The following is a 26,416-nucleotide window of genomic DNA, read 5'->3' as shown; positions in this document are numbered from 1 at the left end:
AGAACTCCCGGTTCTGGGAGATGATTTACCCCTCTTCAGCGCTTTTAAGATGCCATCAGCAGTGCTTGACTTAATCAGGACATCCTGGCACGAAAAACAGCCTCCTCCTGACCCCTGCACTTCCACTGTGAATTAGACATAATAAAGCAAAGAGCTTTTCCAGTTCCCTTAAAGCCTGGAGAGCTGTGGGTGTGGGTGGCACACCGGAGACAGCAGCCCTGCTCAGGGTGCTGGCTGAGGGCAGGGGAGCAGTGGATTTGCTGCCTGGTGCTGAGGTCACCCCAGGGTGACAATGTGGGGACGTGGCACGGGGCTTGTGCTGGGAGGGAAAGCAGGAACACATCAACCAGCACCCACCTGAGCCTGGGAAAACAGGAATCCCCTCGGATCAGGACTGTCCTGTGCCCTGTGGAGGGCTCACAGTGTGAGGGGAGCTTGGGCTGGATCTCCAGAGCTCTCTTGCCATCGGTGTTTCTGTGACTGATGTCTGGGCATCCCCAGTTTGTTGTGTCAGGAAAATTAATCCACGAACACTAGAGGTTGATGTCCAAAAAGGAGACAGAGGAGTCCTTTTTCTTTATTCGAATAAAGGGAGAGGCCATGGGGCATTCCCCTGGGGTCTCTCAAATTTTTGGAGGGCGCAGCCTCCTTTTTATCCTAATTCCCGGCCGCTTGTCCCTTCTCTCTTTCCCCATAGGCTGAGGTACTTGAGAGGTACAGGCTTCCCGGAACGCCTGATACCGGCGGTGATACCTTCCCCCCCCACCCCCAGTGCATAATCCCTTCTTAACTTTTATGGAATTCATAGTGTTCTTTCAGTGCCTCTTTGATCTTCTACTGGAATCCATCCCATTGTTTCTGTCGTCTCTCACTGATAGCTGCATCTTATCAACTGACCCACAGCTTGTTTGTAAAGACAAACTCATCATTCCTCTCAGTTGGTTCAGTTTTGCTCTGTGGAGCTGGGCCGCCGTCGCTGGAAGAATTTTGTTGGTGGTCTGGGAAACAACTTCACATCCAGGAGTGGGAGTGGTGGCCTGGGAAGCAGGCTCAGAAGCTCTTCCTTCTGCTGGGAGGGTGCTGGCTAAGGTGCAGGTTCCCTGGGGACACAGGCATCCAGCTCTGACTTTGCCCCTGGCCCTCAGGGTTCTGTCTACAAAGCTCTTTGTCCTCCCCAGGCCTGGAGGAGAAGCCTCCCCTGCTCTGGGGGACAGAGGCTGGAGCGAGGGAGCAGCAGAAACACAGGTCAGCTCACTCCAGCGAGGGTGGTGCTGTGCTGTGGCCTCCTTTAGAGAGGACCAAGATGCAAAAGCCTGAACTGAGCTTGTGCTGGGGGTTTTTTAGGCTTGGCAGTTCTCTTCTCTTGGGACCCCGGGGAGGGCAGCAGGGGGATTTGCTTTTATTGGGTTAAAGAAACGAGCAAAAAGGCACCACTGATATCTGCAAGCCAGCTCTGAGTAGCTGCTGGCTCTGGAAAACCATGAGCAGCCAAATGTGGAACTCAGATCATGGTGTGACTCTGTGTGGCCATGCTTGAGCCCCTGCTCATCTCCTACAGCCTTTTGGGATGCAGATGAGGGCCAGAAACACCAAAGCAAGCAGAGAAAAAGGTGGTGTTTCCATGAACTGGGAGTTTAGGGTGTGCTGGGTCCCAGCCCAGCCCTGAGGTCCCAGATCCTACCTGCAAGCCCCTGAATGCACATCCCCCAGGAAAGCTGGGCATTCCTGCTTTCCATTCACGAAGGAAGCTGCCTTTCCCTCCCAGAGGAGGTTTGAACCAAGCAGCTTTGCAGGATGCTTTGCACTTCTCCTTCCAGCTGCTTTGCTCTCTCACCTCCCCGCTGTTTCCTTGGAAAAGTTAATTTCCCCTATGGGCTTTCTTCGGATGGAAACATTCCCCCTCAGTGGATTTGGTGAGCACAGAAAACATCAGTTTCGAGCCTGAATGGAAATAATTAGAAACACCTTTTGGTGAGGAAGAAATGGGCAGGAACTGAGAAATCTTGCAGCCCTATATCCATACCTGGGGTCACTCTGTGTATGAGATTTCTTACACTGCTTCCTTTCTCTTTAGCTCTTTGTCTCTCTTTGTTTCTCTTTCTGTCTCTAAAGTTGAAGGAAATTAAGATTAGGTGTGGCCTGGATTTATGGCAACAGCTTCCCAAAATCTCCTGTTCCAGCCTCCACTCACTCCCTACCACCTTCTGCAGCAGCTGGCACCAGCAAAAAGCAAATGTAACATGTTACTGAAGTGTTATGTCTCTTTATGCACTCACTTCAGGCTGGTGCTAGCTGCAGCAGGAGGTGTTGGGTGGCGGAAAATCAGATGTTTCAGCTATTACTTCAATTCTAGATAGCTCTGCCTGAGAAAAGGCAGTGCAGTGAGAGGGACAGCAGCCTGCCACGGGGATGGCTGGGAGAGGATTCTCAGGGAACACGCTGTAACCCTTCTCTGGCCACATTTTGGAGTATTGCTCTTGGGGAAAAAAAAGTGCTTTTCCTTGGGAAGCTGAGGCAAGGACAGCCGTGGTCAGCAGTGCAGCTGGCACAGAGTCAGTGTGACCAGTGCTCGTCCTGGGCTCCAGCTGCTTCACCCTGCACCAGCTCCCAGGAATTCTGCCTCCCCTGCTGCTCTCAGCTGCTGTGCTGAGCTTTAATATTTAAAGAGAGAGCAAGAGGATTAATTTTCTCGGAAAACACGGTACAAAGTGGAGATGTTCTGCGGAAAGGGAATGATTTTTTTCCCCTCCATACTCATGATAGAAAATTGTAATGGGCTTTGTTCTGATGAGTGTTGCAGTACTTATCAGGGTAAATTTAGTATTGCCTCCTATTATAAATGACAAGAAAGGTACAGCTAAAAACAAAACTTTATCCTGACATTTCAGAAACAGCTGTACTCAGACAAAGTATTATTGCTTGTCTTTTCAAATTGGGATAAATTAACTGCTGGGTTTGGAATTTCCTGCCAGGTCAAAGTCCTGTTACAGCACTTTTATAGTCAGACTGGGTGAAAGACCACCAAAATGGAAAGTACTGATGAAAAAGTTTTCATTATTAAGAGTCTAGAGCTGAGAAGAGAAAAATCACAGCCCATCACAACCCTACTGCTCCCTCACCATGTGAGTGTGGACCAAATACCTTGTTTGATGTGTCCCAGAGGAAACCTGGATGAATTCCTCCTCCTGAGGACACTGTGGCATGGTGTGGATAGGCTAAAACAGCAAAAAGGGAAGCCAGAGAGTGGCTGAAGGGATGGGACTGCCACTTTTTGCAATGTGCTCTGTGCAGGGGCAGTGCTGGGGTCAGGGGAGCAGTGTGGAGGGCTGAGCTCAGCCTCCATCCTGACCCAGTGATGAAAACGGGCTGAAATGTGAGCAGAGAGAGCTGGGGAAAGCTCACATGTGGGACAAAACAGCTCTTCAGTAAATTTCTTGGGAGTGTCTGGCAGGAGGCCCCCTCTGCTCTGGGTGCAAATGCAAAGACACAAGTACAGGGAGATATGTGGCTTTGAGAGGGATTTTGAAGACCAAAAGCATTTGGTATGGATGGAAATAATTTTCTTTCCTCATCATCTCCCCCCTTCTTCCTCTTTCCTTTCTCCTTTCCTTTCCTTTCCTTTCCTTTCCTTTCCTTTCCTTTCCTTTCCTTTCCTTTCCTTTCCTTTCCTTTCCTTTCCTTTCCTTTCCTTTCCTTTCCTTTCCTTTCCTTTCCTTTCCTTTCCTTTCCTTTCCTTTCCTTTCCTTTCCTTTCCTTTCCTTTCCTTTCCTTTCCTTTCCTTTCCTTTCCTTTCCTTTCCTTTCCTTTCCTTTCCTTTCCTTCTCTCTCTTTCTCTTTTTCTCTCTTCCTCTCACTTTCACTTTCTCTCTCTCTCTCTCTCTCTCTCTCTCTCTCTCTCTCTTTCTCCAAACAGCTAAAGGTGGAGGAAATTAGGATTAGACTCACAACCTCTGTGCTGACCATGCCTGACCCCTTAGCCCAAGTGTCCCTCAAACCATTTTAAGTGGGACTGGAGCCCTCCCAGGGATTTCTCTGGGAGCTGGTGCCATTCCCAGTGTCACCCTGTGGAGGATCACTTCTCAGAGCAGCTCCCTCAGCCCAAATCACTGTAATCAGCTTCAAAACTTGTCTGAGTTTGTGAGGGCAGCAGGACTCTGGGTATCCCTCAGAGGTGAGGAATCACTTCAGGTGCTCAAAGGAAAATTGCCTTTTCCTGTGGTTCCTTTGTCAAAGCTGGGACGCAGCTGAGCAGAGACAGCAGCTGTCCCTGGGAGGTGACAGCCAGGAGCCTTTGCAGCTCCTTGAGTGGCCAGATGTCTTCTCTGGGCTCTCCTTTCCCTTTCCACTCCCTGACTTCTCTCTTCCTCCCTACCCTCAGTTAGACTTCTATCTCCCTCTTGGTTCTCTGCCTGTTTTTGTGACTGTGTCCTCGTTCCAAGTGCCTCTCCCTGTTCCCTCTGCTCCCTGCACAGGCACAGGCAGCCACCGTGGCTGGAGCTGCTGCTCCCCAGCCTGGAGAAGACCTGCCCTGTGCTCCATCACTCTTGGCCTGTTGCCAGGCAACGCAGCATCACATGGATTTCACTCCCAAGCTCCCAAACAAACTGCAGACATAGGGGGTTTTTCTCCTGCTCTTCCAGAGAAGGACCTCACCTGCTTCTCTGGCAGGTCTGAGGGGTCTCCAGTGGTCACTGGCTTTGCTGCAGCTCCTCCCTTTGCCTCCCTATCTGCCAGTTTGGCACCTGGGAAGTCACACACTGAGTTTTCTTGGAAGGCAGTGGCTCCCTCTGTCCACAGCCCCACTTGGAGTGGTGGGAAACCCTGGTACGATCCTTGTCTCCCACAGGGAATTGCTTAACAGCTGTCCCACCCTCAGACTGCACAGGGCTGTGGAATTACACAGGAGTTTTGTTTTCACAACTCCAAAGGCTGAAATGGCTCCAGAAGTTGAGGCACAGCCCGAGATTGCTTGTTGTCAGCGGGCTGATGGACTGTCAGATCTATCTCAGGAGCAGGACACACGTCTCACTGTCTCCCAACCCAGAATGTACAAATGGCCTTTCATGACAGCCATGTAACACTCCTGAGAGCTAATTTTGGCACAATTATCACCCTTTTTGGGTCATAAAAGTCACTCAGCGCTCAGCCACCTGTTTAGAGCTGTCAGCCAAAGCCTCCTGCAGCCACTGCAGTGGTTTAGCACCATGGGAAAGCACACATCAGTTATCCCACATGAAATGCTGAGCCAAGGAGGGCACACATCGTGTTCCCAGTGGGAATGTGTTGAAATGCCCTGTCCCAGGCAGGAGGAGTGCTAGAGGAAGGAAGCACACCTCTCCCAAAGCAGGATATGCCTTCAGAAAGCACATTTTGCATCTGTCCCCCTGCATTTCCACACGAAAAGCTGGACTCGAGTGTCTCCATCACAGAAAGAAGCCTGCTGGTTGGCTCAGGTCAAAACTGAGGGAGAGCAAATTTGGGGAGTCAGAAAGCTCCCAGCTGGGAATGGGGCACTACCAGTGGAGACCAGAACATGTTAAAGGGATCCTGATCTGCTCCAGGGAAGCAACTGAGCAGAGCAGCTCCCTGGCATGGGGTGAAAGGTGTGGACTGACAGCTTAGGGGATCCTCTGGTGCCCTTTATTGGGAACTTTCAGGCTCCATTAGCTCTCTGAAATGCCTCTGCTCCAATGCACACGGCATGGGGGATAAACAAGAAGATTTAGAGATCTCTGTGTGGTCACAGAGCCATAATCTCATCACAGTTACAGGTCACAGGGAACAGCAGAGGGGCTTGAGGCCTGGAGAAAAGCCAAGTCACTCCAGTGCTCAAAAAGGGCAGGAAGGAGGACCCAGGGAAGTTCAGACCAGTCAGCCTGGGCTCCATCCCTGGAGAGGTTACGGAACAGCTCATCCTGAATATCATCTCCACGCATGTGGAGGAAAAGAAGGTTACCAGGAATCGCCAGCACGGGCTCAGCAAGGGGAAATCACACTGGAGGAATGTGATGGGCTCTGGGGATGGAATGAGTGCCAGGGGAGGGGAGAGCAGTGGCTCCTGTCTGCCCTGGCTTCAGCAGAGTCCCTGACACTGTCCTGTAACATCCTCGTGGTGAGGCCCGGGAGATGGAGAAGCTGAGATTGGACAGTGGGTTGAGAAGTGGCCGAGTGGCAGAGCTCAGAGGGTTCTGATGGTGGCACAGAGTCCAGCTGGAGCCTGTAACTGCTGCTGCTCCCCAGGGGTCACTGCTGGACCCAGTCCTGTTCAACTTAATCCAGCCATGACCTGGAGCAAGGGGCATTGCCTGTGGACACACCACGAGCTTGGTCACGGGATAAACACAGAGGAGGACTGCAGGAGACCTGGGCTTGACCCCCTGAGGCTGAATGGAGTGCAGGTGTCCCCAGGGACACCTTGTCACCTTTGCTGTGTCCTTGCTGTGCAGGTGGTGGTGGATGCTGCAGGGCTCTTGGTGGCACCTGCTCCGGGAACACATTGTCCCTGCAGCCAGCAGGGACCAGCAGCTGGGGTTCTCAGCTCCTCATTCCTCCTGGGTGCTGCTGCTGAGCCCTACAACAGGAGAGCTGCGGGGCCAGAGGGAGGAAAAGGAGATAAAACCATCCACACCTCCATGTGGTAGTCAGGAGCAGATTTTTTTACCTAGATCCTTGTCATCCATCCCACTGCTGCTTCCAGATGTTTCTGTTGTAGCTCAGTGACTCAGACCAGGAGCTTTGACTCAGAAGGGGCCTCCTCTGCTGGCACAGGTGGGAAGGAACATCCCCAGGAGCAAGAAGTGCAGAACCCTCTGAAATGGGAAGGCCTAATGTGGGACATGGGCCCAGCCCTCAGTATCAGAACAGATCCCATCACTAACAATAACGAGCAGGAAGGTGTTTTTTGGCGCTTCTTAACTGTCTGCAGGGGCTAAAGGACTTTTCCTTGCCTTGTGCCCTTCACCCTGCCAGTCAGGAATGCCAGTCCCAAGGGGCATCGCTGCTCCTCCTGAGCACCATCATGGAAATGCAAAGATAAAATCAACCAGGGCAGATACAGACAGATACAGATTCACAGCTTTGGGGCTCTGCATCCCTCAACAGGCACACAGGGATGGATTCACACCTCCCCTGGCACCACAGCTCTGCTGGGGGTGTGTGTCAGCCCCAGGCTGCCCTGCAGAGCTGCCTCACCCACCTTCCCCATCACCTGCCTCAAGTGGGGCTGGAGCAGGATGTCCTTGTGCCACAGGCTCAGGACACTGTCACTGTCACCCTGCAGGGTGTCTGTGCATGGCAGGGGGAGGCTGTGGTGTTGGGACTGGTGTTCTTTCCTTGTAGACACGAGAACTAAACCTCAACAGCCACAGCCACCAACAGCCGCAGCCAACAACCACAGCCATCAACCACAGCCATCAACCACAGCCATCAACAGCCACAGCCATCAACAGCCACAGCCATCAACCACAGCCATCATCAACCACAGCCATCAACCACAGCCATCAACCACAGCCATCAACCACAGCCATCAACCACAGCCATCAACCACAGCCACCAACAGCCGGAGCCATCAACCACAGCCATCAACCACAGCCATCAACAGCCACAGCCATCAACCACAGCCATCAACCACAGCCATCAACCACAGCCATCAACCACAGCCATCAACCACAGCCATCAACCACAGCCATCAACCACAGCCATCAACAGCCACAGCCATCAACCACAGCCATCAACAGCCACAGCCATCAACCACAGCCATCAACAGCCACAGCCATCAACCACAGCCATCAACCACAGCCATCAACCACAGCCATCAACCACAGCCATCAACCACAGCCATCAACCACAGCCATCAACAGCCACAGCCATCAACAGCCACAGCCATCAACCTCAGCCATCAACCACAGCCATCAACCACAGCCATCAACCACAGCCATCAACCACAGCCATCAACCACAGCCATCAACCACAGCTATCAACCACAGCCATCAACCACAGCCATCAACCACAGCCATCAACCACAGCCATCAACAGCCATCAACAGCCACAGCCACCAACAGCCATCAACAGCACTTCTGCACTCTCCTAACCAGAGGACCTTTGCTTGCCAGACCATTTCTCAAGTGAAGGAAAGCCCAGACTAAACGCTGTCTGCAGCCTCCTAAGCTTAAAACCAGGCTGGAATGGGAGGTGGTGCATGCACCCATGGACAATCCTTTCTTCCTTCCCACCACACTTTCCCTGCTCTACTTACAGAGATTTGAGCACAGAGGACACAGGACTGCAGGCAAATTCTGCTCATCAGCTCCTCCATTCACAGTTCCTAAGAATGGCCGACATTTCCACTTACTCTGGACCAGTCTGTGCTACCTTGCAAAGTGGTGAAGGATCTTTAGCTGAACAAAGATGGGGAGCCCTGTGAACGCACTCTGAGGCATCTCCTCAGGAATTTATAACATCTAGCACATGGTGTGCCCACGGAGAGGGGCTCCTGGGCTAACACATGAGGAGGCATCTGTGAATCAGAGGATGCAGAGTCACCAGAACAGGAGTCACAGCTGCCTGAGCAGCTGCTGGTAGCTGTCAGCCCCGCCAGTCCAAGGGGTCTGTGACTTGTGGCCTTTCCTTGCCAGCACCTGAAGCTGTTTAGATGGCACTGGTGGGGATGATGGAGCTTTTGTCCTGTAGGATAACTTGAGGAAAACCTCTCCTGCAGGAACCTGGAAATGGAATTGCAAAGGCTCTTTGGCTTGGTGAGCTCAGTCCTGGGTGCAGCTACAGCAGGAGACAGAGGCTGTCCTCTAGATCAGGTGGGAAAACTCCTCTTTGCCTCTGCTTGTCTCTATTTCCACCTCATAACGTGCACTTCATTTACTTTCAGGTTGTTTTCTACCTTCTGCACAGAGCTGCCAGCTCCAAGACTGTATTTTCTCCTTTTCTGCAGGACCTCCATTAAATTTCTGGTTTTATAAAAGTTCTCTTGCTTTCTCAGCTCTCATCCTTTTTCTGCTTAAGAAGAACAACCATCTTCTTCTGGGAATTGTTGGCTGGACAGAAGAGCCTGCTCTCCAGCTGGCTGGGAGAGAGGATGAGGGAGATTTTTCACCTTGATGGCAAGCCCTTGGGAAAAGCAGCACTTGGAGTGGGCAGTGGGCAGTGGCCACAGGAGAAGAGAGGCCAGGGTGTGGAGCTTTCAGCAGAGCAGCAAGCAAGAGAAGAGTGAAAATGAGTGATTTAATAGTGGAGGGCAGCAAATGGCCACAAACACGATGCTCCGTGGCCTCTGCAAGGGTGAGGCATCTCCAGCAGGCTCTCACAGACCTTTGCAGGATCAGAATGTGAACTTCAGAAAAACCCATCACTGGAGAGCAGACAGCCCCCAGCAGGGGAGGGAGACACAGCATTTGGGGCTCTGGGAGGGGCTCAAGGATGCCCATCTTCTGCAGGGCAAGGAACAAACCCCTCAGCGAGCATGGTCACGTTTTACTCCACCAGCCTTCATGAGACCCAGCAGAGATGGGTGACTAACTCCAGAGCAGTCCTTTATTCCAGAACGTGGCTCCAGGTAGGACACAACAGCTCCTTTGGATGCATTCCCTGCCAAGCTTTCCAAAGTTTCCCGTTGTGGCTGAGTGGTCGGATAATTCATGTGACACGGTTTCTGCTCCCGACTGGGTGAACTTGCAAGCACAAATGTCACCATTTGTGAGCATAATTTTTCCTCTTCATGTATGCCTCTGACATTTGCTTTTCACTTACCTTTCCTGCCAGTAACATGCAATCATAGCTGGTGGGAGGGAGCAGAGCAAAGGGGCCAGAAAGGGAAGGGACCAGGCAGGGCTTAATGGGGCCGCTGGTGCCCAGAGGCAAATGCTTCTCATCTCCCCAAGAGCTCCTCCCTGGTGCCCAGCAGCTTAAATCAGAATAAATGCTTCAGAAAGTCACTGCTGTCAGGAGCTCTGTGCGCTGGCAGCAGCAGAGGAGGTGAATGCTGTACCTGTACAGCAGCCAGCACCTGATGGCACCAAGGCAGCTCATCCTGGGCACATGGGGACATCCTGCAGGACCAGATCTGCTGGGCTGGTTCCTCTTCCTCAACAGAATTGTGGAGAAACCCTATAGCTTCGGCCCACCTCCCATGGAGCCCTCAGCCACAGGAACCAGGGAGCCACAAGCTCCTGGGGGTGTTGACCGAGCAGGAATTGCTTGTGGAAGCCCAGGAGCATCCTGAGGACACAGTGGTTGGCCAGCTCAGGGGGCCCAGGCAGACAGGCTTGCTCTGGGCTATGATGCAGTGAAATATCACCAGCCACAGCCAGGTCCTGGTGAGCTCCCTGCACCCTGGACTCCCCGTGGGAGCCACAGTGAGTGGCCTGCAGTGAAAGCCCACTGGCAGCATGGCCCTGACTCCACAGGGGCAGGCACATTCACTGGCATGTGACAAGTGACACTTACCTGCTTTGGTCTTTGGGAAGGCAGTGGAGATCACTGCTCTGAGCTTAATTTGTAGAAGTCTGGATCAAGCAGGGGTGGTCTGGGCACTAAACCAAGCAGAGAACCTTTCCCACCAGCCTCAGCAGTAAGTGAGATCTTTTCCCCTCCCATTCCAGCACAGCCCCACTGTAGATGTTAAACCTTCCCCAAATCTTCCTTGTCCCCACAAGCCCCACAGGTTCACTGCCCCCAGGACCTCCCTGCAGTGATACCCAGCACACCACTCAGCTTTTCCTTGCTTTGATGTCTCTGCATTGCAACAGCCCAGCCTGGCCTGCCAGGGAGAAGCTCTTCAGAAAGGTCACTCCCCACCACACTTTTTGGGAGAAGGAGTTTGGGAGCACAGGATCTGTGGCATACCTCTGATGAGGAAACCATGTAGAGCCAAGTCCAGCATGAGAGAGAGGAGCTTTAGGAAGCCCAGAGATGAGGATGCTCCCAGATTTCCCTGCAGAGAAGGGCAGGACAGAGGAGCTGCCCAGCAGCCACTGGACATTTCCCTGTGCCCCTTCAGAGGCATTTTGGACCTGGTCCTTCCTGCCCAGCTGCAGTGACACATCTGCTCTGCCCCCTCGTCCCAGAGGGCTTTGGAGACCATCTACACACAGGTGTAAACCAGGACTTACCTGCTGGGAGGGGCTGCTCTGAGCTGTCAGGCAGGTGCGGAGGAGATCCCGTCCAGGGTGGTGAGAGCTCAGATGTTTCCTCCTTGAGCCATGGCTTCTGCTCTGCCTTCAGAGTGTTGCTGGATCTCTTCTTTTTCCTAGGGAAAAAAAATAATAATCCTTCCTGGTAGTACATTACTGCATGCCTGATGTAGAGTTCCTTAATTATATTACATTTTTAAGACAAAGATCAGAGCTGGTGCACAGGAGACCGTGACAATTTCAATGGCTGTTACCATTCCAGCAGGCAAAGCCCCAGCACCAGAAGCTGATCCCCAGCAGCATTTCTGCAAGTTCAGGCTCCCTTTTCCCACTAACTCCATTGTATGAATCCTTCAGGGAGAGCTGAGCATCCCTCCTGAGCTGGGCTTCCCCAGCCTGGGGGAGTGTCCAGCCCCACCAGAGCCTCCAGATCTCCCCCAGTGCCCCAGGAGGAGGCCACCAGGCCCCTGGGCTCTGTGGCATGGAGACATTGTGAGTAAATCACCTTAGGTTTGATCTCTGTGGCTGCAGGAGGAAGCTCAGCCTGTGCTGATGACAGTGTTTCAGGCAGCCACAGCACCCAGCAGCGCTCGCAGCCGAGCCGCTCTTGCCCAGGCACAGCCCCTCGCTTGCCAAAATGCCATCACCTTTCCCTTCATCTTCCCTGTGCCCACCCCCCCGGGGAAAAAACCCCAAAATCCACCTCAGCACAAATGCTCCTCAGCCCCCTCTGCAAGCCAGCAGGGGTTAATGTTGTCAGCCATGACGTCAGGATCCCAATTTGTCCGGAGAGTCCCCCTCCCCAACCACAAACTCCCTCTCTCCTCCCCTCCTCTTGTGACTTTGCAATGAGCAGCAAAACTCCACAGGAGCTGCGGCAACAGCACTAGGGAGACATCCAGCCCTCCCTGCGAGAGCAGCGCTTGCCACAGACAGGGATTTATTTATTTTCTACACATGCATATATGTATTTTTTTTATTATTATTTACCGGGCTCCATTTGCTTTTCCTTTTTTTATTTTTATTTTTTCTTTTTATCCATTTCACAAAAGCCCCAAACCTCCCAAGTGACGAGCCCGAGATTTCCCTAAAATAAAATAACTGCACAGTGGGGCTGGGTGGCTTCCCCTTCCCCCCCTCGGAAAATAAAGAGGAAAGGGGGAGCAAATAGGTAAAATCCAGAATAAAATCATATTGCTCGAAAATTCACACGTCCTCCCTCTCTCTCTCTCTCTCTCACACACACACACACACACACACACACACACACACACAGGCTCTTTCTCCTCCTCCTCCTCTCTGAAGGTGGGTAGCAGGAGCCATGCAACATCTGCAGAACCGGATGGCAAAAGAGCAGGAGGAAAAATAATCCAAGTGGAGTGCTCAGGGGACACTGAGTTGGTTTTTTTCTTTTTTTCTTTTGCCTTTTTTAATTTTTTTCCCCTTCTTCTTCTTCTTCTGCCGCGTACCTGTGAGATTCGATTTCACATTTTGCTGAGCCCATTTTGGGGCATTTTATTTTTCTTTCTCTTGGGATTTTCTCCATTGCCAGAGGATGTCTCTTGTTGAGAGGATGCTGAAAGGAAGAAGAAACGAATTCTTTGACTGGCACTGAAGGAGCGAGGGGGTATTTTTCCCCCTCATTTTTTAGTTTTTTTTCATTATTCTTTTTATCTAGGAAATCATTAACTGGGGGGGGGGTCGGCTTCTTTTTTTTCCCTCCCCCCCTTTTTTTGGAGGGGGATTTCAGAAGATCCATCTTTCTTTCCCCTCCCCTGCAAAGATTTTTTTTTTCATCCTTCGTCTTTGTGGAAATGTGGACATTTCAGGCAGACAGATTGAGTGGAATTGTCTCTGCTTTAGCAGCTCTTTGTCTCGCCTGCTGTGCGCAAAGGTAAGGACTGCGATCCCAGGCTGCAGGGACAGGGGGGCTGGCACAGGGCTTGTTTGTCTTCTTTGGGGTTTTCTCCATCGAGCTGGATGTGGGAAAGGGGAGGGGGCTCTTTCCCCAAATCGCTTTCCCCTGCCGCCTGCTATTGTTATTCCCCAGCCCGTGCCGTTCTAGGGGAGGAGGGATGCTCTTACATGCGATGTGGAGCAGGCGCTGCGGACGGAGCCCACCTCGCAGAGCGTGTGTGCGTGTCCCCCTCCCCACAGCGGGGGAAAATGGCCAGAGAAGGGGTTTGCTGTGGAACACGGTGCCCGCAGGAGCCCCGGAGCTGCGCTACGCACCCGGCACAGGCTGCCTCGGCCGTGCCTGAGCCCGCACACGCAGCCACACGGGCACCGAGTGTCACCGTGCCACAGCCGCGGCTCTGCGGAGCTCCGGGGGCGATGCCCACGGCCGTGCCTCCGAGCACATTTACCCGCAACACCCTCCTCTGTGGCTGCCATCCATCCGGATCCGTCCCTGCGTGTGCGCAGCCATCCGTGCCCGCCCGGGTGTCGCTCCTCACCTCCGGAGCTTCACCTGCCCGGCGTGGCACCGGGGGCCGAGCATCCCCCGCCCGCTCCGCCTGCGGCGCTCCGGAGCTGCGGGCGCCCATGCAGCCTGGCCAAGGTGTGCTGAGCACACACCTGTTTGCTCGCTCCGGAGCCGCTTTCACACGCGGGAGCAGCGCTGCCTGCTGCTGCCCTCCCTCCCTCCCTCCCTCCCTCCGCACACCTGCGGGCAGGTGCGCCTGTGCCTGGCGCTGCCGGGGGGAGCGGTGGCATCTCCCTGCCAGCCGTGCACGGGGAGCAGCGCCTTCCCGACACACACAGGCAGGTCCTGGCAGGGCTGAGGGTGCCCAGGTTTCTGTTATAAACACACACAGGCAGGTCCTGGCAGGGATGAGGATGCCCAGGTTTGTGTTGCCAGCGTTATAAACAGGCACAGGAAGGTCCTGGCAGGGCTGAGGGTGCCCAGGTTTGTGTTGCCAGCGTTATAAACAGGCACAGGAAGGTCCTGGCAGGGCTGAGGATGCCCAGGTTTGTGTTGCCAGCGTTATAAACAGGCACAGGAAGGTCCTGGCAGGGCTGAGGGTGCCCAGGTTTGTGTTGCCAGCGTTATAAACAGGCACAGGAAGGTCCTGGCAGGGCTGAGGGTGCCCAGGTTTGTGTTGCCAGCGTTATAAACACGCAGGGGCGCAGGCGCGCACCCACCTTGCCCACACCATTCATGCGTGGTCCCGCTGTGTGGGGACACACGCAGGCTGCTCGGGAGCCACTGTCCAAGCAAACGTGTGACATTTAAAGCCCGCAGCAGCCCCCTTTGCTCTGACGTGTGTCCTGGCATGTGCGTTTGCATGTCCAGCGCTGTTTTCACCCACGGTCTGCGTGTGTATCTGTGCACAGCTCGGAGACAAAACACTCTCCATGTGCACAAGCCTCCAGCTACTCCTACACACCCCAGCCAGCAGCACGGGGTGCTGGTATGGAGATGTTTGGCTGCAAGTGTACGTGGATATGCAGAGCACATGCCCGCTGACACAGAATCAGGGGCACAGCGCTCCAGAATTCAGATCACAGGCTGGCTGTATGTGCTCCCCGAGCGGATGCAGACCCACATTTGCCAGGAATAGCACTGGCATGCAGCTGCTTACCCACAGCTGGGCAAATGAACCTCCTCAGAGGGAGGGATGTGGCTTTTTGGATCAGAGGGAGCACTGGGAGGCAAAAGACCTTGTCCTTAATCATGATGGTTTATTCCCTCACTAGGCCAACTTGTAGCTGGTGAGGAGGAAAGAGTCCCCATGGCCTTCTTCCCACTCTGCTCCTTTCTGCAGGGCCTCTGACACATTGTTTACTGTCTCTGCCTCAATTTCCCTGCTTATATTAATGGGGTAAACGCTGATTCCTGACTTTATGCACTGTAGGAATCCGAGCAGAGGTGTCTTGATCCCCCGAGAAACGCACAGTGTCCATATTATGAATATGGAAATCTGTGTACCTAGGAATGGCTGTCTAGATATGAACAAATGCTGGTGCACACTCTGAATGCTCAGTGACAGGACTGTGCTTTGCATGCTGCAAAACCTCACACACTTGCAGAGAAATCCACAGATGCAGGTGGGCCTTGCAAGCCTGGACACGGTGTTGCCAAGGTGCCCACCTGCGCACACCTCTCTGGCCTTTTCACAGTGATTAAAGACGTGCAAGGAGGAGCTGAATCCCTCTCAGGAGCACACTCAGGAGTGCAGCTCAGACCCCCTCCCCTGCCAGCACAAGGGCTCCTTGGTTGTCCATGCACCAGAGCTGGGTGCTGTCTCACATTTGCACATCCCTGTCCTGCTGAGGAATTCCTGCACATCCAGAGCCCTGAGAGCTGCCCAGGCTCCCAGGTGGTCCTACATGCTTCCACCCACAGCCCTAGGGAGAGTCTGGGCACCAGGGAACCCAGCCTCAGGAGCCCACAAATGCCTGCTTCTGTGCTCCTCACAAATCGTGTCCACAGCCCAGCACCTCATCTCACGCCAAGGTCTGCACCCACTGTCACCTCCAGCCACCTCCAGCTCCCTCCAGCACCCTCCAGTCACCTCCAGCTCCCTCCAGTCACCTCCAGTCACCTCCAGCCATCTCCAGCCACCTCCAGCCACCTCCAGCTCCCTCCAGTCACCTCCAGCCATCTCCAGCCACCTCCAGCCACCTCCAGCTCCCTCCAGTCACCTCCAGTCACCTCCAGCACCCTCCAGCCCTGGCTGGAATGCTCTCACACGCAGTCACACACAGGTGCACCCCGTGCTCTCCTGTGTCTGTGCACAGACAGGGAGTCCCTACACCGTCGGTGCAGCCCGGAGAGCACGCCTGTCTGTGTGTCTGTGTGTCTGTGTGTGTGTGTCTGTGTGTCTGTGTGTCTGTGTGTGTGTGTGTGTGTGTGTGTGTGTGTCTGTGTGTCTGTGTGTCTGTGTGTCTGTGTCTGTGTGTGTCTGTGTGTCTGTGTGTGCACTGTGTGTGTGTGTCTCTGTGTGTGTGTGTCTGTGTGTCTGTGTGTCTGTGTGTGTGTGTGTGTGTGTCTGTGTGTCTGTGTGTGTGTGTGTGTCTGTGTGTGTGTCTGTGTGTCTGTGTGTGTGTGTGTCTGTGTGTCTGTGTGTCTGTGTGTCTGTATGTGTGTGTGTCTGTGTGTGTGTGTGTCTGTGTGTGTGTGTGTCTGTGTGTGCACTGTGTGTCTGTGTGTCTGTGTCTGTGTGTGTGTCTGTGTGTGTGTGTGTCTGTGTGTGTGTGTGTCTGTGTGTGTGTGTGTGTGTGTCTGTGTGTCTGTGTGTCTGTGTGTCTGTGTGTCTGTGTGTCTGTGTGTGTGTGTGTCTGTATGTGTGTGCAGACACACGGACATGCCCTGGTGTCCAGCCAGGCACGGGGCTGGCAGGCAGAGGCAGTGCCGTGGTGCAGCTTTCCAGGTTGACTGGGATGGATGTGGGAGGCGGTGTTGACAGGGAGACATGCTGTTGTGGTGGGTGACAGCAAAGAGCAGCAGTTGTCACCGGCAGGGTCTCTATTCTCATGCAAAGCAGGGGACGAGGGTGGCACCGAGGCTGGGTATTCAGGCACAAAACCTGATATACCCCGCAGCAATGAATAGGTCCAGTATTTTTAGCATCCCCTGCTTTCTGGTTTCCCACCTTCAGTTTTGGTTTGGCCCTTGGGCTGATTTTAGAAGGAAATCCCTTCTTGCTGGAGCGGCTTGATTGGTGTTGGGGAGGACATCTGCCCCCTCTGTGCACAGGTTAAAGGGCTGGGAGGAAAAGGATTGCTGCTCTGGCACACAGAGGGGAAGACGGACTCTTCTTCCCTGTCTCTGCCTCTTGATCTGCGCTGCTAAGGACTCACAGTGATGCTGAGTGACAGAAACTGAATTTTTACATGGCAAAGATCAGCCCTACATTGAGGCTGTAGGAGAAAAAGGAGCTTTGTTTTCTCATTTGCTTCAATAACCCAGAGAAACCCCTGGGTGCAGTGAGAAGCAGAGGTTGCACTGGGGTGCCTGTGGGGGCCACTTGTGTAGTGGGGCCCTTGGGACACGCCAAGTTTGTGCTGGGTGATGTAAGACCTGGAGCAAGAGCCCAGCTTGGCTGAGGAAGGGGAGTGAGACCTGCAAGAGAGAGGCTGCAGCTGCCCCATGCACAACCTGGGGGGCAAAAAGGACAATTTCTGCCTCTGTGTGCACCCCTCTGTGGGCAAGACACAGGGAAGACCCCAAATGTGTGGTCAGTGGCCAGGGTATATTCAATGAGGTGCTCACACCAGAGAGATACCAAGGGACGGAGCTTGGGGTGCCCTGGAGTCAGGGTGAGCTGCAGGAGAGGAGCCAAAACACTGCTGAGACTTCTGAGCACCTCCCAGGGTGGCTTAGGAGCCCTGGTAGGAGCCTCTGTGGGGCTTGTGGGCAGGTGGGGGGGCTGAGAGCTGGGCCAAGGACAGAAAACACGAGCAGAGAGGCTCTGCCCATGGCTGAGGTGTTCTGGGGTGTGAAGGATGCTGAGGTACCTGGCCAGGACCCCTGGTGTCACACAGGATGATGAGAACTCTCTTCTTTTGTCTTTCAGCCCCTCCACTGGAAATATTTCTGTGGTGAAAGAGATTGTGGACAAACTGCTGAAGGGCTATGACGTCCGCCTCAGGCCTGACTTTGGAGGTACGGTGAGGGCCGGCCGCGGGCAGGCGTGTCTGTGTCTGTGCTGGCCCCTTGGCAGGCAGTGCTCCCTCAGACACCTCCAACCCCAGCCCTCACACCTTCATGACCTTCTCCCTCACATTTCTTTCACCCCTCCTGCTTTTCCTTCTCCTCCCTCTTGTTCCTCTCCTTGCACCATCACCATCTCTGCAGACAGCTGCCTTGTCCATGCTGCGGCGTTTCTGGGGATATTTTGCCACAACAGAGACAACTCGCTTTTCCTCTGCTCTAAGCTTCCCTCCATCACAGACAACAAGTCATGCCTCCTCCATTTCTGCTCTCAGTGCCAGATATTTTGGCTCTTTTCCCTGCAGAGGGTCGAGGTGATTGCTGGCGGGGCTGTTGGTTGGCCTGCAAAGCTGCTCCCTCAGCAACAGTGAGGCATAAAATATTCCCTGGGGAGCTGGTGGCCTGACTGCCATTCAGTAGGAGGTGCAAGGATCTTCAATTCCTCCCTCGGGTCCTGCGAGCAAGCAGGAGAATCACAAGAGCCTGGTGGGGATGAAATATGGAAAATCTTTGGGCACTGTTGTGTTCCCAGGTCCAGCTGAGGTCCATTTCTTGGAGAGGAGCACACACTGGAAAAGCACAGGGAGGGGGATCTGAGGATTCTGAACTCAGTCTGCCAAGCTTGGCTGGTTTAAGTCTTTTTCTGGGCAATGCTATTTCCTCCTCATGAGGAGATGATGCTCAGCCCACAGGAGGACAGCTACACGGCAAAGTGTCCCTCTGCACAGGACTGTTTCCCTGGTGGGAAACAGGTTCATTCCTGTGCTCTCAGGGGGAAGAGAGGCCAGGGACAATTACTTATTGGCTCAAGGGAGCAGTTTTCTCCCAACAGGGCTGATCCATAGTTCCTAGATGTTGGGAGTGGAGGAATATCCTCAGTAATTTCATCAGGTTTTGAAGGCACCCCACAGTGTATCGCTGTTTCCCATGACCAAACCCATCTCTCCTCTAAACCTCTGGTTTCCCTACACCTCACCCAGCCCTGCCCCAAGCACTGACCACCCCGTACCCTTCAGCAGACACTCCCTTCCATCCCCACAAACACTGTCCCTCATCTCCTTATGGTGGAATAGGGGCTCTCAGGAGGCAGCACCAAGCGCTGCTGGACCCTAGCCTCAGGGAGGGCTCGGGGAGGAGATGATGCCCATCCCTCTGCAGTGCTCAGGAGCACCTGGGAGGTCACCCAGAGCAGCAGGGAGACACTTTGGATGCAGCATTCTGCAGGCAAACAGGGCTTCCAAATCTTCCCTCTCTCCTTTGGACATGGGATATGGCTGGCTTTGATTTAAGGGCTCTGCCCGGCAAACATGAAATGTCCCTATTACCTGGCCAGCCCCGATCACAGAAATTGGTGCAGTCACATTTTATGAGGGGGAGAGCCGCGGAGATGACATAAAACTGGAAGAGAAGCACGGTGCAAAGGCACGGCAGTGGTTGTGACAGCGAGGCAGGAGGTGACGCAGAGCCACGGTGCAGAGGGACCCATGGGCTGGGGGTCCAGCAGCTTTTGTTTTCTGATTCCAGGCCCTCAGGGTGTCCAGGACAGGGCCCAGCCCTTCCTTCAGTGCAGGGCTCTGCTGACCCTGCCAGATCTGTGCGGTGCTCAGGCTGGGCTCGGCAGGCACTGCGTCCTCCTGGGCTGCAGGATGGATGGGGCTGGGAAACCGTGGCATTTGACTTGATTTTACTCTGAATTCCCAAAGTGCAAGCTGCACTTCTCCTCACTCAAGCAAAGAAATAGAATTATGACCATAACCCCCTTCCCTGCAATTGCCTCACTGTTGCCTTTCACCCTTTCTTGTCCCTCCCTTTACTCAAGGTCCTGGGGGGAAGCACCTTGGTGCTCATGAGATGCCCAAACTATCAGCATCCCTGGCTCCTTCCCCCAAGGCCAAGCTTCTCCAGGCAAAATTCCTGCAGCATTTCCAGCTGGGCTGACACAAGAGTCTGGAAGCTGGAGACTGTTGGTGTATAAGGCCAGGGGAAAGGGGTGGAAGTTTCTGCTGTACCCAGAGCTCAGCAGTTCTCTGGGGTTTTGGATGAAGCCCATTTCTAGGTGAAATCCAGTGTGATCATGCCACGTCTAACCCTCTGTGGCTCCTGATCCATTCACAATCCCACTGTGGAGAGGGTGAAGCTCTCCCCAGTAAGTGGTGTACAGCTGCCACAGCCATAGGACCCACAGGAACAGCATGAGGTTGTGTCAGGGGAAGCTCAGGTTGGATTTCAGGAGAAAGTTGTTTCCCCAGAGGGTGACTGGAACCTGGAATAGGCTCCCCAGGGAATGGTCATGTCCCCAGGGCTGCCAGAGCTCCAGGAGCATTTGTACACTGCTCTCAGGCACAAGCTGGGGTTGTTGGGGTGTCCTGGACAGGGTCAGGAGTTGGACTGGATGATCCTTGTGGGTCCCTTCCTGCTCTGGATGTTCTGTGGAACAGGCACAGTTTGGGCAAATCCCTGGGAGCTGTGTGTGTGCAGCCCTGCTGTCTCCCAGAGATGTGTGGGGCTGGACTGAGCTCAATTCCAGTATCCTGAGGGCTGGGCTGTTCTCCAGGACTGCCCTGTGCTCCACCTGGGCTGTCCTGCCACCCCTCCTCTGCCTTCCAGCTGGGCACAAAGGGTGTAAACCCCCTCTGCTGTGCTGTCATACTGGGAACACTGGTTAGGGCGAGCTGGGAATGGCCAGGGTGGCACCTTGGAGGGGTGGCATGTCCTGCTGGGAGCCCTGTGCCCTGAAGGCAGGTCCTGGAGCTGTCTCAGAGCTGGTCAAGAGTGACCAGGGGGTCTGGCTGGACAGGCAGCTGCCTGCCCAAGTGGATGGGACTGGAGCAAAGCAGCTACCACTCAGCTGCCCATGAACCAGGGTGAGCTGTGCCTCTAAAGCCAGAGCCTTCAGCTCTTCGTGGCTCAAGGATGAGGCTGTGGGGACAGGAAGGTCACAGCAGCCAGTGCTGTGGGGGTGTGGGCACAGCAAGGTCCTTCCCAGACAGATTCCCATAGGAGAAAAGCAACCCACAAATGTGATGAAGCAGTCTGGCTTCCCTCCCTCCCTTCCCTGCTCTTTCCTGCCTGCTTTCCCCATGCCTCCCTCCTGCAGAAGAGTTGTTTCCTTCTTGCCATCCTGCCCCCACATCAGTGGCAGTCACCCTGCAGTGTCCCCACCCTCACAGCATCCCACCTCCACGTCCTGGGGTGCCTCCTCCATCCACTCCTGCCTGCAGAGCAGGAGGAGCTGGGATCCTTTGGATGTTCCCTGTTCCCATGTACCACTTGCCATGGTGAGGCAGTTCTTGCCCCTCACAGTCTAAGAGAGCCCCAAGGCTCATCCCAGCACCCCAACCCTGCCCAGGATGGGGTGCTTCCACAGCTCCAAATACAACTCACAGCTCCCCAGTCCTCTTTTGTTTTTTAAAAAAAGAAAAAGAGAAAGAGAACTCCGCCTAATGCCAAAAGGAGGACAGGCCTGCTGGGGATTGCAGTTCACTTTTTAATTTTGAGATGCCTCGTTAGCTCTGGGCCGAGCTGAGTGGCTGAGAAGCGTCAGGCACTCGCTCTCCTCCCTCTCCCAGCCCCTTGGAAAGCCATTAGGCCGATGAGCAGGCCGGCTCTCAGGGGTGGTGCGTGGCAATGAGGGCTGGGAGCTCACCTGGGGAGCTCGGCTGAGTGGGGGGACACTGAAAGGGAAAGCTGGAGCTGTGAGGAGATGATGGAAAAATCTGGGAGCAACTCCACGGGGAAGCCACCCCAGTTAGGTGGGGGCAGCCTGAGGGACAGCTCGGTCTCCAGGCCCTGGAGCGTCACAGCACGCTGGAGAGGTGTGGGACAGTGCCAGGGTGGGACGTGAGGGGACCACAGGTACAGGAGAGGGCCTGGGACTGAGGGGACAGGAGTGGGGTCATGGCAAACAGGTCTAAAGGGTCTGGGCAGGGTTGTGGCCTGGATCTGGAGCAGCCCTCAGGAGCGATGTGCAGGGAGGAGCAAGATGGAGCCAGGCCTCTGAGAGAGAGATCCTTGTCCTGGTACTGCAAGAGCAGCAAGAATGCAGAGAGAGGGTTTTGCTCTTTGGGACAGCACAGTGTTCTCACAGGGACATCAAATCACAGGTGGGTGCCACCCAGCTGGCCCTGGGGGCTGGGGACAGTCTGGGGGGTGATTTGAATAGCACATTAATTACACCACGAGGCAAGCAGGATGTCCATGGGTTAGGAGCTGGTGAGGAGGGAGAGCTGCAGATAATGTCTGGGAATCAGAGCCGTGGGGAGGGAGCTTTCAGAGCAGCACCCTGGCTCTGGTAAGTGCTCTTAGGCACTCACTTTCAGAAGCATTAGCTCCATAGGAGAAAAAAAAAATAAAAAAAATAAAAAGGAAAAGAAAGCAAACTAAGATCATATTGCCCCAGGGTAGAGAAGGAGGCAATGAAGGAATGGCAGGAAGATCCCGCTTGAGCTCAGTGACTCAGCTGCTCTCTGTTGGTGCAATGTTTCCAGCCCAAAACTTTGCAAGAGTTCCAAGCAGATGGCTCTTTATGGTTTTCCAGCATGATTTGCAGGTCTTGGTAGCCAAAAGCAAGGTGAGGGCAAACTCTAATTCTTGCTGCCAGCCCTCCTGGAGTGCAGGGCTCCTGGTGTTTCTCCTGGGGGGTATGCAAGTGTCTGGAAATGCCTGGTGAAAACAGAATGACTATGAAGCCCTTGGGATCGCACAGTAAATCCTGGGTTTTCATGTCTGTGGATCCAGCAGCTTTCCCTGCCCCATTTTGAATTCAAACTTCCCTAAGGAAAATTAGCACTTAAGGAGTCTTGGGTTGAAATGAGCCTGTGTCCTGCTCCTCGTCTGCTTTGTGTCATGGATGAGGCTTCCCAGCTCTCATCACCCTCTTTTGGGATATCCAAACCCCTCTTTGCTGCAATAGCTTGGCCTTCCTCCTTCCTGTCCCCTGCCCCTCCTGCTCTCAGAGCCTCTCTGCTCCATCACACTTCCACCCTCCTGGGCACCCAGCCCTGCTCCCATGTCCTGTTTATTCCCCAGCATTCCTTCTTCAACGGCCACTCCAAATTCAGTGGAGCTGGGGGTGAAATCCTCAGCCTTTCCCTGTGTAACAGCATCACTCTGAAAGCCAGAATTGTAAAAATAAATGATTGCTGATGCATAAAGTGTTGCAGTGAAGCATCGTCAGTGGTTCAAGGCTCCAACACTGAGTGGCTGCACCGGCTGCCACAGATGCAGCAGGGCATGGGGGGCTTGTGTTATTTCCCTGGCCCACCAGCCCCGTGTGCCTGGGAAACAGCAGCTTTTAGTGGTCCTGTGCTGGAAGGAATGGGAATTTGGTTTCTTCCATGGTCAAGGCTGTTGGTACTGTTAAAGCCTTCCCAAAAACGTCCCTGTTTTCCACTGCATGGTGGTGTTTTTTTCCAGGCAGCCAGCTTGCTTTGGATTTCTGAAGGGGGGGGGGGGGCACGAAATTTAAGGAAAAAATTATTCAGAAATTTCTGCGAACGAGCCAAGTCGTGTACGTGCTGGGGTTTGTTTTTTATCCCTGTCCTAAAATGCTGGGGGGTGAAACGGCAGCACCCACTGCAGGGCTGGCCCCTGTGCATGTGGAGCAGGTGGGTCCCTGGTGTCACCAGAGACCTGGCTGGCACAAGGGCTGTGTCCCCACTGCCTCTGCTGCCGGGGCAGTATGTCAGAGCAGTGATGCTGCTGCAGGAGGACCAGGCTGTGGGGTTGGAACAGAGCAGTGCGTGCTGCTCTTTGGGCTGCCATTCTGGGGGGCCACAGGAACTGCTCACTTGTCCTTCTAGGTTTTAGTTCTCAGCTTTCCCCTCCTCTTCTGTGACAAAAAATGTTTAAACCTCAGAGCAGCCAGGTTCAATTTTCCTTCTTTTTTTTTCCTGAGATGCCTTGAGCCAGCCCTTTTGGGGCAGGGAATTGAGATTTAGCAGGAAAGCTCGTGTCCCACCAGGGACAGCTCCTTCCGTGCCCGCAGGAGGGCTTGTCAAGAGCTGGGCAGGGGTGAACCTGAAATGCTGTGCTTCACAGAGCCTGACTCCACCAGGAAACACCACCCTTCTGTCCCCACACTGTGGCTGGGCAGAAGAGCAGCTCTGGGTTGGAAAGCACAGGGCTAATTGTGGATCTGGAGAAGGGAGTTCATTGAGGAAGGACAGACAGAAGCCGTCTGGAAAGTCTGTAAACCCCAGTGTCACTCAAGGCCAAAGGAAAGGTGGATACCTACTAGGGCAGCAGTCCCACTTTCCTTCCTGAATAAAGAGCATTAAAAAAGTCCATTCTTGGTCAGTAAAACCGGCTGCAGCTCTGCAGCCCTCGCTTCCTCCCCAGTTTATGTGACTTCTGGCTCCAGACCATGGGTCACATCCTCTCTAGGGCTAATCCAGAAGGAAGATGACAACCTCCTGCTGTTGTGTCTTACTTCATTAACTGAAGTGGCAGGAAATGAAAGGATCCCGTCCTTCTTGGGACATATGTGGATGTTAACACATTGCCACATGATGGAATTTCTATTTTTTTCACTTTGCTCTTTTTATACGAAATACATGCTGCGAAAAGGACTCGGAGGCTGCAAAGTCAGATGCACAAGACTTCAGAAAAAGCCAGAGTTGGGGTTTCTCCAGGGATCTGTATTTGGTTCCCTTGTGAGGGTGCACCAGAGGCAAGGTCCAGGAGTTGCTTCCTCCTGAACAGCCCTACAGAGCACACCAAGCTGCCATTTACACATGGAGCTGATTTTTCTCATTCCCCTCACTGCAGAGCGGGCAGGCTGGGGACATGGCAGTGGGGACAGCTGAGGTGGCCACAGCAGCTGACTGGGGTGGGTTGAGGTGATTGTCTGGTGCAAAGCCTGGGACTGAGCACCCAAAGTCCATCTTGGACTTGTGCTTTGCTGGCTGCTCTGTGCTCAGAGCTGCTCTCCACACAGCATCAGCTGTTTTTATGACTGCTGTCAAGCACACCGGTACAGCAGGAGTGTGTTCACACCTCTCCCCCGAGAAGCCAAAGGTATCCCCTGCTGAGGGGTGCCCAGTGAGGATGGGATTTTTTCCAGGATGCTCAGCAGCACTGGAGCCAGCCACTGCCTGTTTGGAGCACAGCTCTGATTGATTTCAGCCACAGCTGTGAGTGCTCAGCCCCAGCGCCCCAAGAGAGAGACATGCAGAGTTCACCGAAATCCGTGAGCTCGGGCGGCTTGGGTAGGACAGAGCATGCAGGAACTTGTGACACCCCCAGTCCTGAAAAACAGGGCTCAGACACAAAAACATCTTCCCTGTCCTGTGGGCTTCCCCCTCACTCACTGCAGGGCAGGCAGGGACCCCACTGTCAGCCCTGCCCTCCTGCAAATCCATCCTCTATCAACCAAGGAAAAGCAAGGATGCTGTGGGCAGGTTAATTAAGAACTGGGTCCATAACATCCATTCAGCAGTGGGCATCCTTCCACCTAAACTCCATCCGTTTTGCTTTCCTCCTGATTTTGTTCTTGAGGGCAGTATTTTAGGATATTAGACCAGTCCCTTCCTCCAGTGTGACAGAGCTTGTGAACCTCGTGCTGCACACTGAACACCCTTGTGCATTCATGTGTGGCCACACTTATTATCCTCCTTTCGAGACAGGGATCTCTGGCACAGAGCAGTGGAGGCAGTTTTGGGAGAAGATAGCAGTGGAGATGATTTCCCCTGAATCTCAGCCCAGCACTGACCCTGGGTGTCTGAGCAAGTTGTGTGCCTGCTTTTCAGAATTCCCAGTGGGGAACATAAAGTTTTGCTGTCATCCATTCCAGTGGACTTCCACTGGAACTGGAGACATTGAGCCTCATGCCCATAGTGCCATTATGCGGGATAAATGAATCTGGTTGCCCTTCTCCTTCCTTTTCCACCTTGGCTGGTGCAGTCTCTCTCTGCAGCTCTGCTCAGGCCCTGACACAGCTGCTCTTCCAGTCCATGGCAGGGCATTGGGCTAGCAAGAACCCCTCAGAGATCTCTTTTATAACCAAGATGTCATCAGCATTTTAACTAAGCTTTTATTCCAGGAATTTTGCCTGCACCCTTAGTCACAGATTTTTTACATCAGAATGCAAGGCGTTCGAGTTACCCATTAGCAGAATAATTCCAATACTTGTTAATTAATTAACTGACTAAAAGCAGATTGATGTTTGTAGCCTGTCTGGAGGATGTTTGCCACATCACCTGGACCCATGTTCCTCCTTGACAAACATCTGCGTAACACTCACCATTTCTGAGATTATTCCTGCCATAAACTTGCCTTCAAGGGACTGCCACTGAAAGCAAAATGTGAAAGGAGTGTAAAATCCATTAGTAGAAGTCCTTTTGATTACTCAAAATATATTCCCACCAGCCTGGAGCTGTTCATCAGAGCAGCTTTACATACCTGCATTGTTCATCCCCTAAAACTCCCAGTATCCCAGTTAGGCAGAGAAATATTTTTACTCTACACAACACAAAATAGAAAAGCCAAGGAATGTGCTGTAATTTTAGTGCCTTGTGAAAGAGACTTTGTGTGTGCATGTCACTTTTCTCACCTATGTCTGGTTCAAAGAAGTAGAGTTGGAGGCTGCTACAGTGTCAGACTGGCTGGATGTGAGAAG

The 26,416-nt window shown here is 53.6% G+C and overlaps 2 protein-coding genes across 3 annotated transcripts in view; both read left to right on the top strand.

Annotated features, from left to right (window-relative positions):
- The first annotated feature begins 7,182 nt into the window (after positions 1-7,182).
- LOC147650508 (uncharacterized) lies at positions 7,183-11,297 on the top strand. Its single transcript, XM_086850245.1, has 2 exons — positions 7,183-8,810; positions 8,993-11,297. Exon 1 carries the CDS (start codon positions 7,233-7,235, stop codon positions 8,142-8,144), a length of 912 nt encoding a protein of 303 aa, XP_086706371.1. The 5' UTR covers positions 7,183-7,232; the 3' UTR covers positions 8,145-8,810; positions 8,993-11,297.
- LOC111929205 (gamma-aminobutyric acid receptor subunit beta-4) overlaps positions 11,291-26,416 on the top strand; it is a 73,139-nt gene continuing 58,013 nt past the window's right edge. For both annotated transcript variants that reach the window (XM_023926713.2, XM_023926712.2), the window contains exons 1-2: positions 11,291-13,035; positions 17,663-17,751. In XM_023926713.2, the coding sequence (XP_023782481.1) occupies positions 12,956-13,035; positions 17,663-17,751 (169 nt within the window). In that variant the 5' untranslated portion in view covers positions 11,291-12,955. The remainder of the gene's footprint in view (positions 13,036-17,662; positions 17,752-26,416) is intronic.

Source organism: Cyanistes caeruleus, chromosome 14 (genome assembly GCF_971803275.1).
Source record: "Cyanistes caeruleus chromosome 14, bCyaCae1.hap1.1, whole genome shotgun sequence".
In the NCBI taxonomy this organism is placed as follows: Eukaryota; Metazoa; Chordata; class Aves; order Passeriformes; family Paridae; genus Cyanistes; species Cyanistes caeruleus.
The sequence above is the reverse complement of the archived record's forward strand: the minus strand, read 5'-3'. Positions and strand labels throughout refer to the sequence as shown.